Source organism: Megalobrama amblycephala, linkage group LG17 (genome assembly GCF_018812025.1).
Source record: "Megalobrama amblycephala isolate DHTTF-2021 linkage group LG17, ASM1881202v1, whole genome shotgun sequence".
In the NCBI taxonomy this organism is placed as follows: Eukaryota; Metazoa; Chordata; class Actinopteri; order Cypriniformes; family Xenocyprididae; genus Megalobrama; species Megalobrama amblycephala.
In genome coordinates this window covers 21,583,485-21,604,945 of record NC_063060.1, presented here as the reverse complement: position 1 = coordinate 21,604,945, position 21,461 = coordinate 21,583,485, and the positions used below count along the sequence as shown (strand labels likewise).

The 21,461-nt window shown below is 35.7% G+C and overlaps 1 protein-coding gene across 9 annotated transcripts in view; it reads right to left on the bottom strand.

The window, feature by feature from the left end:
* The window catches only part of LOC125249983 (adhesion G protein-coupled receptor L2-like), a 135,790-nt gene that overhangs the window by 93,706 nt on the left and 20,623 nt on the right, over positions 1–21,461 (bottom strand). For all 9 annotated transcript variants that reach the window (XM_048162251.1, XM_048162256.1, XM_048162253.1 and 6 more), the window contains exon 2: positions 16,095–16,298. In XM_048162251.1, coding sequence (XP_048018208.1) covers positions 16,095–16,170 — 76 coding nt within the window. In that variant the 5' untranslated portion in view covers positions 16,171–16,298. The remainder of the gene's footprint in view (positions 1–16,094; positions 16,299–21,461) is intronic.

Sequence of the window (21,461 nt, the reverse complement as noted above, 5' to 3'; positions counted from 1 at the left end):
CCCACGATTCCAAACAGACAACTAAACAAAATAACATGTCATTTACTAGAGGTTCTGACAAAATGTTAGGATAATTGCTGCAGTCAATTTAAAATTTTATTTCAATTTAATTAATTAGAATTCTTTTTTTTTCTTTCTTTTTTTTTTTTTTTTTTTAAAAAAAAGATCAGTTTGAATTTATAATTCAATGACTGACTCATAAATACTTCAATTCAAAATTACTAGATGAACCAGCGTTCCTGAACAAATCTCTTGAATCTTCAATGACAAATACCACCTACTGGTGTAACGATGTAATATAAAGTCTTTAGTTGAATTAAGTTCCTTTCAAAAAGTGATTTCCTTTATTTTGATCGCTGCCGTAGACATCAGTGTTTATATACAAACTACATAAAGTTAGTTCAGGCAAGAATTAAAAAAACAAAGTAAATTCTACTATTGAATTGAGTAGTACTAAATTCCAGCTTGTAGAAATTAAAGAGTAATATCAACATTATAAAATTAAGCAAAACTACTCAGCTTTTCTGATACTGGTGTTCCCATCATACACTGGTCCTTAAATAATAATTAATGAGGTTGATTTTTCGCTGTTTTCCAGCTGTATATACACTTTTATCATTTCTTTTGTTGTTAGGTTTAGTAACTTGCCATTTTGTGATATTTGGATTAATTTTCTACTCAAAATGTCACATTCATATTCAAAAATGATCAATCGAATGTTACCGTCATTGCGTATTGTGTACCAAGTATTGAGGTCTCTGTGTTCAGGATCCATGTTACTTCTAATATGTAAATATGGTGTCTACACAATATCTATTGTATTATTTACTTAGATGTTTCTAAGTAAACACTTTAAAAGCATGGTTTAATTGAGTGTTATATTGTTTTAGTAAAATGTATCGCACAGAAACCTTGAACCAAGTAGAAATTACTCAACCTTTTAGCCTACTGGCTAAGTTAAAATGACTTATTTTCTTTGTTAATTTTACTTAACTTAGTTTACTTAATTTGATATGTGAAATTTACTTAAAAAAAAAAAAATATGCATGCAAGAATTTGCAAAAAAAAAAAAAAGTTAATAGACATAACCTAATCATTATCATTTAGGAATGAGATCATGCAGGTGTTTGAATCAAGATCGCGATCTTTTATAAAAAAATAAAAAAATAAATAAATAAAGTAACAATTAATCATGCAGTTCTAATGCTGTACAATATTGTTTCTAGACCACATGGGTTTATAAGATGTAAGCAAAAACTTTGTGCAATTTAAACTGTTGCTATAGGGTTTGAAGTAGAAACTCAAAATTAGCTGTGCACTTGTTAGCATATAATTCAATGGGCTGCCATAGACTCCCGCTTTGAGAGAACAGACTGTACGTGCCTACACACAGGTGCAAGCAATAACATATGGGTCCAAGCACCAATGGCACACCCAAAACAGTCAGAATGTCACATTGTCATTGCGTATCAAGTTTTGTACAGTGTAGACCTTGCGAATGGATTATATGAGTCAACTGGTCCATCATAGGTTGGCACACCTTGTTTGCAGAGGCTATTTACACTGATAATAACTAACTCTTCTTTATGATCGCATATCAGCTCAGAGAAGCGTTTATTTGAAATAAAAATGAAATAAAGTTATTTTAACGGGTATTTAGTAGTGGGAATAGTGTTTATCGGGTAGGGTTAGGGGTTGGTGTAGGAACGGAGAGATGTAATGCCCCAATAAGAAAGCATCAATTTATGATTTTAATATACACGTATACTCTGAATATGTTATTATTGAATACTGTTTATTATAATATACTACAATACACTGAGGTGCAAATAGCATCCGTTAATAAGTATAAATAGCATCTAACAATTATTTACACAGTGCAAAAAAAAATAAAAAATACTGCTATTTTCACTTAGCGTAAAAAGCATCTACCAAAATTTCATTGGTTTGTCTCTTAGGAATGATTTGCTTTTTTCCATGAAGGTCTGTAGATTATACATGATTTGTGTTCTTTTCTAATGCAAGTACTCATGTCCCAAGTGAATGATGTTGCATACAAGTAATGTCATTTGTTTGTCAATGCGCCACATGCAATATTCATCCCATTACACACTCTGCTTATATACTTAAATCTAAAACAAAGAAACCAGAAACACAAAAAAAAAAAACACACAGCACGTTCATTTAAATAAAAGTGTTCAAAGCTTTCACTGCATATCTCAAATACTTGTGATACTACTCAAATATTTGTGAGTAAACGAAAGCAAAATGGAAAATAGAGTGCGAGAGAACATAAATCCCGGCACATGAAGTGTGATTTTATGTATTCTGCACAGGAGCCACTGTCCCTTTGCCCTCACAGGCTGAGATGCCACTCTAGCAGGCAGAGTATTGCATGTGCTGTTCCGAATCCACTCCAGGGTTTCCATTTCTCACTCACATCCCATCCACACTCACCAGGCAGTTAGTGAAATCTTGCTCAGAGTTCTCTGCATGTGGACATTCATTGGCTACAATGCTGCACAAACACTGTAAATAGAAAACTTTTACACACCAAGAGTAGATCTAAACAGATTGCTATGTAATGGACATATTGCACGACTAGCCAATCCAAAAACCTTTTTTCTTTTTTTTTTGTCTTACCTTAAATGGATACCAGGATTCAGTTGTTTAAAAAAATAAAAATGACTTGAAACGACAAGGCAAGAACAATGAGATTTTTTTTTTTTTTTTTTTTTTTTTTTTTTTCACCAATCATTTTTTAGGTTTCAGGATTTTTTTTAACCAAACTTTGTTCAAAGATGATTGTTAACTATATTATGAAATATATAATGGAAAGAATTGATATACCATTTTACTTTATGCAATATGTGGGTAAAATGGCCATATATGGGTTTTCCCATTCAATGCAATGTATCTATACACTGTATCTAATTTGCATATTAATGTGTTCTTGGAGCAATATGTAATGAAAAAAATAAGTGTAACAATGGGAGTAATAGTTGGCAACATTTTCATAATATCTAATAGGAATATGGTATGTATTGATATGTATTTTTTTTTCCTATTCACTTAAAATGCCTGATAAACATGATTTAAGTCCTGAGGTCCTCTACAGTGGACATGAAATCAATGCCCTTTTGATTTCATTTTTTTTTTTTGTAACAAAGTTATTTAGATTTAAATGATATTTACAAAATATCATATTTCCACACAGCATTATGAGAGAGTGTCATGTAATAAGTGAGCTAAATTTGATTATTTGCCCTGGTGAAACCTCCAAACATTTGGTATCTCTCAAAAGCTCTGAATGTGCTCTTTACAGGACATTTATGGTGTCAGAGAAATTCACTATAATATAATATCCTTGTATGTGGACAGTGGGACCCAGGAGGCTATAGGCACAATTGAACAATTTTGTGTGCATCCCCAGAATATCCTGTTGTCCATGTGTATGTCTATTTTTTTTTTAAAAAACATTTTAAACACAAACCATTTTAAAAAAAATATACCTGGACCACATGAGCTTGTTTATGATCAAAGTGAGAGAGATGTTACAACATCCAAATTTAATGATCACAGTAACACTTCATCTCAAGAGCTCCAGCTGTCAGTTGTTTTCTGCTCTCTGATTCCTCAGTCTCGGCTCAGACTGTTGCTTTCATGAAGGGGAAAAAAAAAAAAAACATGACACCCTCTCATAATGCTGTTGTGTTCATGGCTCAGTCATGCACTAGCAAACTCACTTAGCAGCTAAACACTAATTACCCTATAAATTCTTTACATTGCATTTGCTAGCAAGTGAGCAATTCCAAAAAAACACAGATGGGAGTTGGAAATTTCTGCACGTGAAATACTGATGAACACAGACGCAGCCCGATCATTTCCATAATGACCAACTCAATCTACCAAGAGCAGAGCAAATAAACATCTGGTTTAAAGACATTCTTTTTTTTTGCCGTTAAATAATGGTGCAAATACCAGTAAATTGACTAGCGCAAACCTTATTAAATCACCTTGCATGATTCCTTTAAATACTCTCCTCCCATAAATTTTGCATCTGAAAGAGAAACTCCTACAAATGCATATGCATTAAAGTCAGCCACAAAAATGCGTTAGTAAATCTGGCCCCTTCTGTTGTAAGGCCCTTGTGACTTTGCCAAATTATTTTTTTTCCCTTCTGTTTTAATTCATTTCACTTCATATAATGTTAACAATTTATTATTATTTGAACAATAACAGTTCCCTATGAGATGCGTTTTATTTTTTCAGAAATTCTGTTTCAATTTTTCTGGATAGTGTGTTCTATGATTTAATACAAATTTGTTATAAAAAAAAAAAAGGGTAATCAAATGCATTAAAAAGTTTAACAATTTAATTAAGCTTTTAATAAATATAATCAAATGAACTCCTTTCATTTTTGTTTTTTGTTTGTGATGAAAAAAGTGCTGCACAACAGAGATTACCTGTTTAGATTAAAACATGAATGAAATTGTGTGATATTCCTTAAAAACAGTAATACACTGGAACTGAACCCTTTACAAAACCATCAAGAACTCCAAACATTAGGGTCACTATTAACACAACATAGGGCAATAACTTTGTCCTTCGGAATTTGAATGTTAGCCCACATGACCTTGACTACATGTGTCATTTCAAATGAAGATAAAGTTATTTCATTTTGATAATGAGCTTTTGATGTTTTTTGGAAAAACATGTACAGAAGAATAGTGCAAAGTAAGCATGGTTTCAATTTCCGTAAGACAAGTCTGCTTTATGTTGTACCGGCTCTCTGGAGTAAATATATATTTCCAAGAATCAGCCTAGTTTTTCAAACTCACCTTTGTCTCAGCAAAGAACTGCCAGCAGCAGTCAAGATTTACATCTAAGCTGGGTAGGCAGAGAGGAAAGCAGCAACAGTCGCCCTAAACACGCCTGTCAAAGCTTGTGCTTCTTTATCTCACCCTTTCTTTTAAATTAAACCATGTTATAAGGGGGTATCCCAAGTCATAAATGATATATTATATGGAATGTTCGATTGTATTGCCATGGCAACAGTTCTATCTGGATTGCAATTGGGTGTGATCTCATTCTTCTTGCTGACATGGAATTTTATCAGGAATTCTGGTCAGTGGCTGGAAAAGTCATTTTCTTATGCATCCTCCTGGAGTTTGCTGTGGGACTCAAGACCGTGGTAGCCAATTTTGTCACACAATGTAGCGCTTTTGCACAACCCCATTTTCTGTTGGACCAATCTCAATTATATAAAACAAAATCTATCAACACATGATGCACCAAAATAAAATATATTATATATATATATATACTTTAAAGGTGATAGAGAGGATGTTTTCGTCGACTGAGAATCCAAAGACTGTTACTGAGTTTTTGAAATGAGCGCATGCGTAAGAACAGCCCCCCTCCTTCACAGCTCACTTCAAAGGAACGCCTCCCAAAACTCGTGCACGAATATTGGAACATGAGTGTTTACCACCGGCATTTGCTGTGTCGTGTTTTTGGATTCATTATGTCGGACTCACCGCAGGTAACTCATAATCTGCAGTTGTTACTCCTGTCTCCTGACAAAAACATTGCATGCGGCGCCTGTGGAGTGTGGAGAGTTACTGGAGCGCGCAGCCGCGCTCGTCTCTCACAAGGAACGTCACGGCAGTGATTGACAAGCCAGAGGGCCAATCCGCGCACGTCTCTCACAAGGAACGTGTGATGATCGCGTAAACGATTGGCTGATGTTTTTAAGGCCCTACCTCGTGCACAGATGATGTATATTAATATTATTACTTTCAGTGCACCTAATAAATAGTCTTTTATCAGTTAGTAAAGACAGTTTCAAGTAATATTGCAAAAATGTATAAAACAAAACATCCTCTTTAGCACCTTTAATAATCAATTAATCAAAACGGTTTAATACATCAAAACACTCAAAAGTTGTACACAAACATATAGCAAAAAAAAAATGCCTCTCTAGTGTTTTTTCTAGCTAACCAACAAGTACTGTATCTTTTCAGCATTCCTTCTGATGTTCATTCATGTTTATATTGTGTTATAATAACTAGTAGTAAAGAGAAATAAAATGATTGGTTCACATGCTACAGTGATCTGTCATGCCACATTAAAGAGTGCAAAAACCACATATTTCATGATAAAGTGGATAGAATTTGAATGCTTAGACTTTGTTTCATATCAAAAGTAACAAAGCACAAAGCTTATTGGGCAGTAGACACTACAAATAATGTTTAGAAGTTTTGTTCACACACCAACTAAAAACCACGTAGAATAAAAGATTGACCTTTGGATTTAAAGAATCGATATCCGTTTATCATAATGAAGATTGATTAAAAAAAAAAATGTTCCACAAAGTTGACATTTACCTGTTGTAGTTGATCCATGTGTGCATGAAATATACATTGACAGTCAAAACACAGCATTGGAGAAGAGCTTTAAATTAAACGTCACCATTTTTGGTCAATGAATTTTGGCCCTCCAAAATCCATTTCGGACTTACATTTTTGGTTGAATCACTACTATCAACATCCTTGAAAATTAATGTTACACTACACCTCAGAATATCTCAATTTAAAAAAAAAAAAATGTTTATACAAGGCAAGTGATTGTGGTAATAGACTACTACTGTACATGTCAAACACGTCATTCCAGTTATCTAGACTAACCAGTAACAAACTAACATTGACCTGTTTAAGTCATCCAAATGTCTTGGCTTGACGTTTTGTTAACATTTTTAATCCTTTCCAGGCTTTCCTCAAGGAAAGTTCCCAGCTCAGTGACCATATGGGCAGAAAACCAATGCAGCTACCAAGCGAGTGAGTGTGAGGGCTGGTTCCAGCAGGATTCCTGGCCATTGGGTGATGCCTGTCACCCTCTATTAATGCAAATTTTATTGGCCTTTGTTAGGGGTGGGACAGAATATCGATATGGCGATATATCGTCATCCTTCTCTGTGCGATACGAGAATCGTATCGCTGCGCCAAATATCGATATTTTAATTAAAAAAAAAATAAAGCACTATATATAGATTTCTTTGCTCAAAGCGTCCTACTTCAAGGCGGCGCTCGACACATGAATGAGGAAAAACGTGAACTTAAGTTAACTAGCCTAAGAAAAAGAGGTTATTAACAGGATGGCGGACAGCAGTGTGAGTAAAATAGATGCCCCAGCCACGTTTAAGTTCACAGTCTTGACGCACTTTTATACCATTGATGTGACAGTCGTAGACATCTTTGACGTTCTTCACCGAGCGCTTAGATATACACGGGAGCATTTGAAAGCATATATTAGGGATCCTCTGATAGACGCCTGCTTTCGAACGCTCCCGTGTATATCTAAGCGCTTGAAGAGCGTCAAAGGGTGATGTTTGCACCTGGTGACTTCATGCATTTTCTCTGATCGGATAGCTATCCGATCGTGAAAAGACCAGGTCTAAATGCCTAAATACGCATTTGAGACGGATTTAAATCCGATCGCTCAAACCACTTCAGGAGATGGTCTGGGACGCATTCCAGTCAAAACTGTCTATGCTCAGTCTAAATGCATCTGGTTGTTGAAACTACATATGTAAATTTTACTTCTCCCAAAAATACTAAAACTGAAACATGTGAGAGTCAGATATGACAACGCTACTGCATCACACATCGCCGCAGATCTCTTCAGCAAGCTGACGCGCAAACGGCCGCATATGAAAGTGAAAGTAAGTCGCAGACGCATAACACACAATTATCTTCATTAAAAGTAATGAGACCTTATACCAGTGCTGTTGCCGCTCTCTCCTATTGCAGTCTTTGATTTTGAAATTAACTGATGGTCAATAAAATGCACCTCATATTTCTTGCTTTCGGTGACGTGAACTCTATTAAATGTACATATAAGATCGGATTTATCCGTTAACCTGCACTTAACCTTTTCACGTGCATTTTGTTTTCATATTAAGACCAATATCGCGATGTATCATTATAGGATTGTCTAGCGATATATCGATTATCGCAGAATCGCTGACTCGCGATATTATCCTTATCGTGAGCCATTTATCGTGATCGTATCGTATCGTGAGGTACCCTCCGATTCCCACCCCTAGCCTTTGTAGCTTTAGGAACAGCAAACAGCTGCATGCAAATCCAACACACTCCCCCTCGACCAGCCTCCATTGTGTCCCAGACTCCAGTCTCCACAGGGGATTTCTCAGAGAGAAAAATGGGTGGAGAGGAAAAAAGGATGGTGTCATCTTTAGAAAAGTTTGAGAGGTCCCACAGTAGACCCAGCAGGGACTTCTTGAGCCTGCTTGTCTTATTTGTAATTTTGTTCCCTTTTACTGGCCACCAAGTGTCTTCAGAAGAAAAGGAAAATGTGCAAACTGTTCTTAAGTGCCCATAATCCAATATACAGGGCGTACTGTATTGTACTGTATTTTCTGAAAGAATTCAGATGGATGGGAGGGAGGGTTTTCTTTTTAGGGTTTGTTTCTTCTAAGCATCTTGGCCACTAAATTTTGCTGTTGTTCAAGGAATCCTTGCCTTTAGAAAAAGTACTCGTGCCAAAATACACCAGAAGGCAAATACAAGCTATAGTCAACTAAACACTACACACAGTGACTTTGTGGCATCATAAAAACACTGATCTGCTTATTTCAGCATCCAAAAACTCCCAACACGGTGACTCACATCGGTGGCATGATTTGGGTCGAGACTATCTGTGCTGGAGGTCAGGGTTATTATAGTTAACTCAAACTATTAAAAACATTTCTGTTCAATTTAAATATAAATATTTAGTTGAAAAACAAACTAAATGTTGCCTTGAAAATAGAACTAAAATTAAAACTAAAAATGAAATAAAAATTAAACAAATAATGTTTTCTTTTAAAAAAAAAAAAGTCAAAAAGCACATAAAATGACTAAAAATTGAACTAAAATGAACTAAAAATATAAAAATAAAACTAATTTGAAATATTAATAAAACCATCATAAAGAAAATTAAAATAGGAATGTTGGAGGTAGGGCTGCCCTCGTCGGCTAGTAGTCGTTCATTTAAGCGATTAGTCAACTAATCGCGCGTATATTAAGCCATAAATCATAATAATGAGCCTTTAATAGCCTATATATAGCCTAATACTAATCAACACTCAAGCGCAGCACATAAAGCTTGCCACAGAACAACAGCAAAAGAAATGATTATGTATGTCATGAAAAAAAACAGAACGAGACTGTCTAAACATTTTAATAAATTATTGATATTGATTATCAATATTGATGTTTTCTGTCTTTTCGGCAGCAGTAATTAAGTCGACGATGCTGACTCGCCATAGTAGTGGACCCACCTACATGCACATTTCATACGGATTACATAATCTGAGGTAGGGCTGCACGATTAATCGCATGCTATTCTCACGCGCATTTCGTCAGTAAAGCCGGTTCCCTGATTACCGCTAAATCGCCATCACCTGTTTTTAAACGCAGCGCCTTTTAATAGACGGAGCCGTAGTTCACGGACAAGCCACGCAATATCGCGTTCATTATCGCAGGCGATTCATCTGCGATATGAACGCGATATTGCGTGGCTTTTCAGTGACCTACGGCTCCGTCTATTAAATGCCGCTTCATTTGAAAGCAGGTGATGGCGATTTAGCGGTAATCAGGGAACCGGCTTTACTGACGAAATGCGCGTGAGAATAGCATGCGATTAATCGTGCAGCCCTAATCTGAGGATATTTATTTTCCATTTGAATAAAAAGTAGACATTTCAAGCTTTCTATAGATATATTTCTAATTTCTGTGAGGCAAGTATACGCCAAGTTTCGGTTCATTTTTTTGACGTGCTCAAGTTCACAGACCAAGATGGCAGAATGCACATCCTGATTGTTTTCGTTATTTTACAAAAGCACAACGTTTTGTTGTTATTTTGAGTTTACAGAAATAAAAGTGGACCCTTTACAGTTTGCAGTACTCTTATCTGTATGACCAAAATGACAGTATTTTAAGTTAAATGCAAGTGATTGCATCGGCACCTGTATGTCATGCAGTAAGCACGCTTTCCACACAAACACTTGAATATGCGCCTAATAATAGCGCACATTTATCTAGGTTAACATTAGAGCGAGCGGACTTGTAAAGTTGCTAATACTTAAATGTTTCAAGTGATAAGCCACATTTGAGGTCGATGAATAAAAGGCGAATGTTTGGAATTTCCTTCTATTAATGATTTGTCCGTCACAGCCTGATTTTGATACTTCCTGTGGATTTTTTTTTTCTGCGACTAACCAACTAATAAAATTTTGGTCGACCAAGTCTCTTCTAGTCGACTAGCAGGTTAGTCAACTATTAGGGAGCAGCCCTAGTTAGAGGTTGACCAGCCGCATATGGGGGAGTGTTTGATACTTTTTTTAAATGTATTATTCATTATTTTTGCAATTTCACCAACTCTTTTGCAAAATATTTATTAGAGGAGGGGGGTTTAACGTGCCATCCACACAGATAGGACAGAGGTTCATGTGCTCGTTGTCTCCTAATTAGGACACGAATATTAAGTCGGCTCTTTAAAAACAAAAAACACTGCAATGTAGGAGAATGGTTAGTAAGCTATGCACAAACAGCAGGCAGCTCTGTATATTCGTGCAGTGAGTGCATGTCAAAAAATCTATTACCAATTTGAAGCTTGTGACAAACACGCACATCAACCCGATCATCATTATTTAGCGATCATGTAAACATTATGTTCTGATTCAATCGGAATGAAACACAAAATGGTGTCCTATGTAAATGTAGCTAATGAGTAATAACGTTTTTAAAAGTAAGTAAAAAGTATCATACTTCAGAATGTAGTTAACTAAAAGTTTTCCAAAATACTCTGAATAATACTTGAAATTTGCAGTTAAGTACAGTAACAAAGTAAAGATATGGTCCACCACTGGAAATGACAGTAATATGAACAATGTGTGCAAAAAAAATGTGCGCAGTAGTAGAGCTTCTAAAGGAACTTGAAGGGCAAAACTAAACCCTGACAGACAAAACAGGGTTCCAGACTGTAACTAATCCACAACAGACCTGTTACACACTCACTATAGGGATGAATAAACATTACAATGAGACTAGAGAAACTATTTGCTCTATTTTTTGAATTATGACCTTTTGACAACAAACTGGTCAAGCATCTTTTTTTAATCATAATACTAACAACTATTATGAAAAAGAGAATCTAATAAGATTTGATTGTGGGACTAGAGGAACTATTTTCATTGTCAGAAAAAATGTGGTCTTAAATTCAAGTAATTTAATATTTATTCAATGATGTTGATTGAAAAAGCAATTTCTTTGTATAACTGTTGCTTTACCATTACATGTACATGTTGTTTTTACTTTTGCCTAGTAGGTGTTTTGTCTGTATACACAGCTGTATTATAATTTTTAAATAACTGTTATCCCCAACCTATTGGGTCCCTGGATTCCATGCATAATGCAGTGCAGTGATTAGATGGAAAGCATTTCCTCTCATGAATGTGAAGAAACTCTCAAAATCAAAATGACAAATGTACTCGCCTACAAATAACCACTCTTTATAAATATACCTCATGTTTTGTGACATTGCTTCAACTTGGCTGGTTTAAAATTAGTTCGTTTTAGACTGAAAACTGATTTCAACTGAAGCTAAGCACTAAATAACCTGAAGCACTTCTTAGAGCAATTCTGTAATTTTTGCAATTGTCAAGTTTGTCATTTTAGAAGACACTGTCTCCTTAGTAATTTTTTTGTGTGGTCTGTCATATTGGAATATAAAAATATGGCAGGTCTTTTTTCTCCTCAGGACTGTCAGAGAATGACTGATTGTGTGTAATGATTCAGGCCTCAGAAATCAGGGAAGGATTTTGCTCAAGCTTACAGTGATATAATACATTGTGCAGGAAGGAGTGCTTGCAGGGTTTAAGGTCCAACCTTGGTTTGCTTGAACTCTTGATCTTTCTCTCCAGCAGATATGCGCACAAATAAAAACCACACCAACGCCAGCCTCAATCTCAAATGGAGGTTCATTCAGCCACAAAATCATTCGAAACAAATCTTTGCTTCCATGGACAAAGATTTACTGCTCGGAAACACTGACTGATGCAGATGTAGAAGTATCGATACCTTCAATGATGTTGTATTGAGTCAATCCTCTCATGAAAATATTACTACTAAGTGGTTTTAACTAGTGACATTATTACTTATTAAGCATTAAAATTAATGCTTCAAACAGACTTTATTTGGAGAGAAAGAGAAATGTCATTTGGAGTTATTTTGCTCTATATAAAGGCAATGCTAAATATTTTTGTAATGGGTTTGTGTGACAATTGTGAAGTTTATTTAAATTAAAAGCCCATTAGATTGCTCGTGTTCTAAAAAAAAAAAAAAGGTAATAAATGGTCAATGAAAACAGTCTAATAATTAGCAGTTTATACCTATTAAAATGTTAAAAATGATGGTTTTCACCTCAGAAATTGAAAAAAAAAAAAAATCTATTGATGAATACTTGGATATTCAATGTGTATTGAATTTTATGATTATAAATTTAATTGTTAGGTGTAATTAATCACAAGTAATCCTGATTAATGCATTGCTCAAATCTATATTAATAGACCGACTGACCTTGCATCACAGGCAATCACAGGTAAAGCGGGTTTTCCCAGCAGAGAGCTGAATCATAATGAAGCATATAGTCATAATCCTCAAAGGATTACAGAAGTAATCTATAATAAGGCTCTTCATAACACAGAGGTAGAATTTACAATTACTGGACATGTTCCAGGAAATGAGAAGGCTTTAAAACTAATTGTTCAGGCTTACTGTAGTTAGACTGAGTCAGTTCGATAAGTACCCCAAATTATGCACAAACTTTTAAAATGATCCCTAATCATTCAAAATGATATGAAACACTGTCTGACACTGTAGCAAGTGTACTTAAAAGTGACTATTTTAGCCCTTACTGGCAGTAACCTTGTTTCTTTTCACTCAAAACACAATCCATTCACTAGTAGGCTACTCTTTCCTTTCTAATGACAACTGACTTAAATACACATTTTCCCACCATCACTAACTGGAACAAACCATTATTAAATAAAATGAATTCATTCCCTTTCTACAGTATTATATTGAATAAAGGCATAATGGGGATGCATATAATTAACTAGTAAACTGTTAAGTGACCATTATTTCACCAATTTTATTTGATTATTAACAAGTTAAACCTTCGTAAAAATGTAACGAGTCTTTGGTTGCTAATATTTCTTTACTTAAAAAATAAAAAAAAGAACACTAAATGAGTCATTTTTGGCAATACTATATTCTTGTAATACCGGAGGCTCCAGTTCTAGGAGCCTAGTTTTTTGTGACAGTGCCACCTAGACAATTCCACTCAGACAGAGGAGACCTGAATTAAACCTAAAACAAACAGATGAGAAAAACAGACCCAGAAATTACCTTTTTATTATCTTTCCACCTTATTTTTAACATTAGAGCGAGTGCAGCCATTTGAAACGTGAATGTGTAAGGCTTTCAGTCAGGCATCTCCAGTTATTCTAGCTGTGCAAACAGTTAATTATGGTGTTTGACACTGCAAACTAGTACAGTATCTCTATTTTAATTTGCGTAATATAATTTACTCACAAACAGTTTTACTGTTTACTGCCCATTAAGTCTGTCACAGATTTGTCGTGTCGCGTCGCATCCAGTGTGGAAAACATCACTGATTATAATGGGTTCTATTGTCTTTTGTCACGCTGCTCACGTCTGGTGTAGATTCGGTGTCACTTCCATGTTGAAAAATAAGACCTTTCTTTCCAGGAAACTGGATTTGAAAATCATACATTAGGTTAAATATTTCAAGAGGGATACCAACGGTTATGTTTAGGGTTAGGAGTTGGTTGGGACAACATATCAATTAAATTTAAATAATTAAACAACTAAATCATTCCTGAAAATTAATTAAATTCAGAATTGAGTGATATTATAAACTGTTACATACAAATAATAATAATAATAATAATAATAATAATAATAATAATAATAAATGAGGGTCCTAGAACTGCTGTCCTGAAAATGCAGGAATACCCTACTCATTTTTGGAGCTTAGTTACATAGATTTTTATTTTTTTGTACTGAGGATCTTTTAAGCCATGACACTTGTAGGCTGCTTTAATGGTACTAAGACCTCTTCTATGTCAAAACATCAAGGCAAATTTGATTTCTCATGTTATGACCCATTTAAGGATATTCTTTACTGTTGCAAAAACACAGATCTTTAATTGCACCATTTTGTCTACCCAAGTACTCAACAGATAAATCAAGCAAGCACTCAGCTGGGGGTTAATGGTGTGAAAATGTTGTAAAAGTTAGCCGTTTTTTTTTTTTTAAGCTTTTTGTTTTTTCATAAGTCATTCAGATCAAAACAAACTCACGCAGAAACATGCGCCTCGTTGCTAGGAGATGATGCAGACAGACAAAAACAAACAAAAACTCCCAATTCCAGATCCAAATCTTGCAATTCTCAAAGTTATAAAAGATAAACTAAAATCAAAACATAATAAATTGTGTTGGCTGATCTTAGTGGTGCATTTTAAGGAAGAAGAAAAAAAAAAAGAAAAAAAGAAAAAAATCAACTTCATGAAGGAAAAAAATCATCCAATTGCCAAGAGAAGTAGTAGTTAGTAATCAGTGAAGCCTTCAATAGAAGCCCTGTGAAAAGCCAGACATTTGTAGAGAATCAATGCACTATTTACTATGACAAAATCCAGATCATAAAAGCAAAGACATGTTTTGAGGAGCATTCTTTCTGGCCAGCTTTTGTGGCTCAAGATACAGCTTTTCTTGTTCATGGAAGACTGGTGTAAGATTGATAACTCATATCTTCTGTGTGCTTGTGGACACTTTCCCCATGGCAAAGCAGAGCTAATTCATGAAAGCCATGTCTCATACACCCGACAGACATGAGCTACCAAAAGCTAAAACTCAACAAAAGACAAGCCCAGTATGAAAGCGTTTCACAGATGGGTGTTTATATAGTTGAGGAACGAACAGCCCTCAACCAAATCAGACTCATCCAAAACAGACCAAAACAATGGACTATGAGAATGAGAAGTTTCAGACCATTGGACAATATGCCAAACAGTGCAGTTAACTCTGTTTTTATTACATACAGACTCTCTCTGACTCAAGTTTGTCCAATCTACAAATCCAGTCAATTTTCAGCTACAAACACTAGATTTTGCAGCTTTTCATTATTGGCTTTGCCAATTTTATTCATGGTACTGTATGGTAGAGATAAGTCAGGAAATGATGGAGAGAAAGAGGATCAACTAGGCGAAATGTAACAAGCCAAAATCAGAAAAATAATTAATGTCACCTCAAAATCAAAAGAAAAACAAGACATTGTTTTGCACAAAAATGAAGTCTATTTTAGGAACATTATGACTTTGACAACTATGCAATGAGTATCATCCTGTCTGGTCTTTTTTTTTTTTCTTCTGTAAAGCAAATACAAACCTGATGCATTAATACAACCATACTTTACAACCATACCCCCCCCCCCCATACACCAACACGGTGCGCTTGAAAAGTGTTCCAAAGTCACTGACGTCTTTAAAAAAAAAAGTCACATTATGATTAAAGGGTTGGTTTACCCCAAAATGAAAATTCTGGAAGAGGAAGCTCAAATTGTGTAGCATGTGTAGCAGGTTTGGTTGAGTTTCTGCTTATGTTAGCTGATCAATGTTTACATGCGAGTAAAAGCCTAAATTAAATCTTTTCATCATAAAAATCGATCGATACTCTTCAGAAAATTTAGACTAAACCGCTCGATTCATATGGATTAGTTTTCCAATCTCTTTATAAAGTTTTTGAATTGTCAAAATGGAAGTTACAAAAGCAGTCAATGGAGAATCAAAAAGATCTTCATTTGTGTTCCGAAGATGATCGAAAGTCTTACGGGTGTGGAACGACATGAGGGGGACTAATTAATGACAGAATTTTCATTTTTGGGTGAACTAACCCTTTAAGTGTCTACACTCACAACCTTAAACCATTGCACAAAAGAGATGCTCTTACCTTCTGAAGATTGTAAACAAATCACAGTAAACAGAAGTCCATGCACGAGGGGACATTTCCACAGTGACATAGCCATTTTGGTTATTCAAGTCCGTCTCCAGATGCTGGACAATAGTTCAGATTGTGAAGAAGATCTATACAGTATGCAGGTCACGTGGACATCAGCAATCTGTTGTTCTCCTCCTTTCACCATTCATTCTCCATCTAAAAGCACATGAAAGAAAGAAACATTAGTTTTGGTAATGGGGAATCACCAAAAAATAAATCATATCACTGTCAACATCAAGCCATGACGCTATGCTGAAGACTACATCACAAACGTTAAGCTCTGATTTCCTTTGAAACAGTAAAACCTTACCTGACATCTGATATAGATTTGCACAGGACCATTTACAATGGAATGACATATACCTCATCCTAAAGATGCACTGATAGTAAAATTCTTGATGACACCGACACCCTGATAACTATTTGAATGTTATTGCTAATATATCTGGCCCATATTAAAACTATATACCTTACATTAACATCAATATATTAGCAGTTTTATTAAAGAGCAAATACTTTTACTTTTACCCTTTTACAAAGTCTTGTAAAGCCTTGTATTTTGTTTTTGGGCTCTACTAATATGGGTTTTCATGCTTGAATGTTCACAAATCAAATAATTTTTCCCATATTTGATATTTTTGCAGCTCCTCTCTTCCCAGTCTGTCAGTAATAGGGCTGACCGATATATCGCATGCGATTTTCACATGCATTTCGTCAGTAAAGCCGGTTCCCTGATTACCGCTAAATCGCCATCAACCTGCTTTCAAATGGAGCGGCATTTAATAGACAGAACCGTAGATCACTGACAAGCTACGCAACATCGCGTTCATATCGCAGATGAATCGCCTTCGATAAACTCCGTTGCTTAGTAACGACGGCGCAGGAGAAGGCTGCAAAATGCCTAACGTTTCTCTCCTCAATTTGATTTTTTTTGTTTGTTTGCTTGTTTTTGAGCCGTTGGTTTTGTTTCCAAAGCTTCAGTACATAACGGCACTTGCAAACGTAGAACGCTGAAGGCGAGCAGAAATGAGATATACAGCTCTCTGCTTGCAGCACATCAGTTACGCTCATCGGGAAAGTGAGTGAAATGCGCACACAAACACATTTTTTATGAAATAATACGGCCATTAATAGCGGTTCACTTCCGTGGTTTGGTACGTTTGCATTCATATCAGCAGGGCACCGTGCCGGAGTTCGCTTGAACCGTACCCCAGTCCACCCTTTTTAAGCAGACTCGGGTATCGGGTTTGTGGGTGCGCACCCGAGTTCAGAAGACAGTGTTCACATCAACCAAACGTACCGAACTCTGATGTCAATCGAACCCGGGTGCGCACCAAAAGTGCTAATGTGAAAGCACCCTTGGACTACATTTGCAACTAAAACAGGATACAAATTTGCATCACATACCTAGTCTACATTTAAATTTCATGGGTTTATAAAGATTACAGACCAATTTCTCATATTCCCTCCACTAACCCTGCATGAGGTAGATAATTACTATGGCAACAAGTTCAGTTGATAAACTATTAAAATCACCTCTCTTTTGTATGCATTTGCTTTTTCCAGCAAATCTCACGGTCTCAAAACACATTCAGGGTCTTTTCCTGCATTGGCAAAAGGTAATATCTGAGACCTTGGGGAGCCCAAGATTCTTATAAGACACAATGTCAAACGTAGAAGACAGATGACATGTCACGCTCACTTTGTTCACGAATTCATTCCCACTGATATGCGCCTGTGCACACACACAAACACCCACCCACAAACTAAACAATACTTTCATCTTTCTCAGAAAATTTCCATAATGCACAGGCTCAGCATTTATATTGCAGGTAGGGAATCCTGTGGAATGTTGCACTTTGAAGTGTGCTTCATCAAAGCCTTCCCCGCCATCAAGTGCAATGATTTTATAATGAACCTAAATATAAAACATTTGCATCTACGAACATTGGTGAAAAGAGAAATAAAGAGTTGGAACAAAACGTTCCATACAGCAGACAAAATATAATTTATGTCTCATCACGAATCCGGCTATACGAAATCCTTTGAAGATGCACTGAAGATCAGACATTTTAACATGGCAAAAAATGTTTTTGTGTGTGGTATTAAAAATCAAACACTCAAACACAATGCAGTCCGAGCACATTTATTGTTAAAGCTGTCCTAGAACCCTTTTTCACAAGGTGTAATATAAGTCTAAAGTGTCCCCTGAATGTGTCTGAAGTTTCAGCTCAAAATACCCCATAGATTTTTTTATCATTCAATTTTTTTAACTGCCTATTTTGGGGCATAATTAAAAATGCACCGATTCAGCGCGTGTCCCCTTTAAATGCTCACACTTCCCGCCCCCAAGCTCACAACTCTATAATACATTGCATAAACAAAGTTCACACAGCTAATATAACCCTCAAAATGGATCTTTACAAAGTGTTCGTCATGCAGCATATCAGATCATGTAAGTATAGATTTATATATATTTATATATATATTTATTTGGATGTTTACATTTGATTCTGAATGAGTTTGATAGTAGCCTATGCTGCAGCTAATGGGGCTAAAGCTAACATTACACACTGTTGGAGAGATTTATAAAGAATGAAGTTGTGTTTATGAATTATACAGACTGCAAGCATTTAAAAATGAAAATAACATGGCTCTGTGAATACAGTAAGAAACAATGGTAACTTTAACCACATTTAACAGTACATTAGCAACATGCTAACGAAACATTTAGAAAGACAATTTATAAATATCACTAAAAAATATCATGATATCATGGATCATGTCAGTTATTATTGCTCCATCTGCCATTTTTCGCTATTGCCCTTGCTTGCTTACCTGCATAAAGTCTGTTGATTCGGCTGTGCACAGCTCCAGACGTTAATACTGGCTTGTCTAATGCCTTGAACATGGGCTGGTATATGCAAAAGTTGGGGGCGTACATATTAATGATCCCGACTGTTGCGTCTCAGTCCGTTTTATGTTGAGATTTGCCTGTTTTTCAGAGGTCTTTTGCACAAATCAAATTTACATAACGGAAGGAGGAAACAATGGTGTTTGACACTCACTGTATGTCATTTCCATGTACAGAACTCTAATTATTTATCTATGCCAAGGTAAACTGAATTTTCAATTCTAGGGCACCTTTAAATAATTGGCAGGGGCACACTGAATAACAACACAGCAAACTTTGAAACACCTAGAACGTAGGGCTGTTAATAATAAATTTATTTTCTATTTCAGCTTCCACTAATTATGAAAACAACAATCAATGTAAAACAATTATTGTGCTGCATTCCATCTACTACACCTTCCAACTGTGAGCTTTTGTTCCATGTTAAATGTTAATTGTTTGAGGACAGTTTACTTACACTAGTTAACCTAGTATTTGTTTTTGCTGAAGTATCAAAGCTGTTCTTGATAATTGTGAAATTTTATTGATGTCTAAAATTACTTGTGAAATAGGAGTTTGATCATATCGCCCACCACTAATAGTGTTAAAATCATCAGAATTTCAATAACAGCCAAAATCGGATTATGATTTCTGACATAGAAGAGCCCTACCAGGGGGTTAAGGCTGAATATTTGTACATGTCGTTAATACACTAAATTAGGCTAATCAATGCTTAATCATATAAAGTTAATCAGCTTTATCTCTGACTACACATTCAGGTAGGCAAATCATTCATTGCATTGCATTATGGGATTGGGATTCCAAATATCCCAAAGAAAGAGCGAATCTACAAGTTCTTGAATAACCTGCAACCACAACCATAACCCGCTGAAAACCCACACCCTGTAGAGACTGCAGAGATGCTGATCCCAGCAGACAAGAGGCGTGGAGTGAAGGTTTGCACTGTCTGCTCAACATGCTTTACTTCCCGTCATCATTGTGTGCAAACCCTCACGCCGCTGAGAAACATGCTCGCTTTATGTCTGGAGGCTTAACCGCAGGAGCCAACTGTTATCATCCCCATAAACACCACTTTGTTTGGCAGATTTTGGACTGGATTTGTTCTGACTTGAAATAAAAGGATTAAGTGATTAGCATTAGACAGATTTGCGCCATTCCTGACTGAGCCGTTGAGGATTTTTCTGTGCATGAAGGAGAGATCTGCAATTCACTTCGGCACATGAAATGAGACAAACCAACAATAGCAGTTTGATTCAATGTCACGAATCATATTTTGCCCCGTATTCAACTATGCTGGAAATTTCGGATAAAATGAACCATTTGAGAACTTCATAAAGACATCAACCCTTGATAATGCAACATTTCTTGGAACTGAACTGGAGTTCAGTCTGATTGGCCATTAGATTCATTGTCCATTTTAAATTGATTGATTTTATATTTTTGTGCTTTGAATAGTTTATCTGGATATGCCAAATGAAGGTCATTGGACCGAAACGTTGTGATAAAAAATTTGATACTTTTTGTATGCTCTGATTGTGTGTGGGACTTCCTTTTGATTTTTGACCACTTTAAATTAATTTTTTTTTATTAAAGAAATACTCTCAAAATGAAAAGGTAGGGAAGAGATGGCAGCCAGGAGGACTTCAAATATGGCTCTGTTTGTGAATGTGACATTCATCCCAGAGCTTCCTGTCTCAGGCTGGAAAGGCGAACACAGAAAGAATGCCCAAGAGTCCCGGTTTCTAAGACAGGGTGGAACTGAATGAACGGGGAAGAAAAGAATGAAAAAGAAAGAGAAAAGGGTGGGCGGGTCAACCAGGAAGATTGACAACTAGTGAGTGTCGCTTGACCTCTCAGGGTTCACCTCCAAGTATTCTTGACAGGCTTAAAGGAGGAGAACATAAAAGAGCTGGAATGTTAATTTATTTTCAATTGCCAGGCCCAAGATGGGAGAAAATAAAGAATGCATACATACATGCATAGCAAGTGAAGCAGGCACAAATGAGACGTAAAGCTGCATTCAAAATTAAGCTCAAACGCAGCTAAATAAAAAGACCAGACCAGATTTATTTTTCATTTTTGGAGAATACTTACTCTTTCAAACATGGACTGTACAATTTTCATAAACTAATCCATCTGTCATAACAGGGCTCAACAGTGCAAGCGCTTCACTCACATCTAAAAATATAAGATGTGTGTAACTATAAAATGTAAATATAAAATGTATTTAATATATGTATTTAACATGGTTTCTTAAGTCTAAAAAATTTAAAGTCATAAAAAAGGTATAGCAAATTTTGGGATGAAAAATAGCAATACAAACTAATGTGATTATTAAACTTCAAAAGGCTATGATTTCATTAAATAAGCGCTGCACATTTCAGGGTAAAAACGTGGCAATGTTG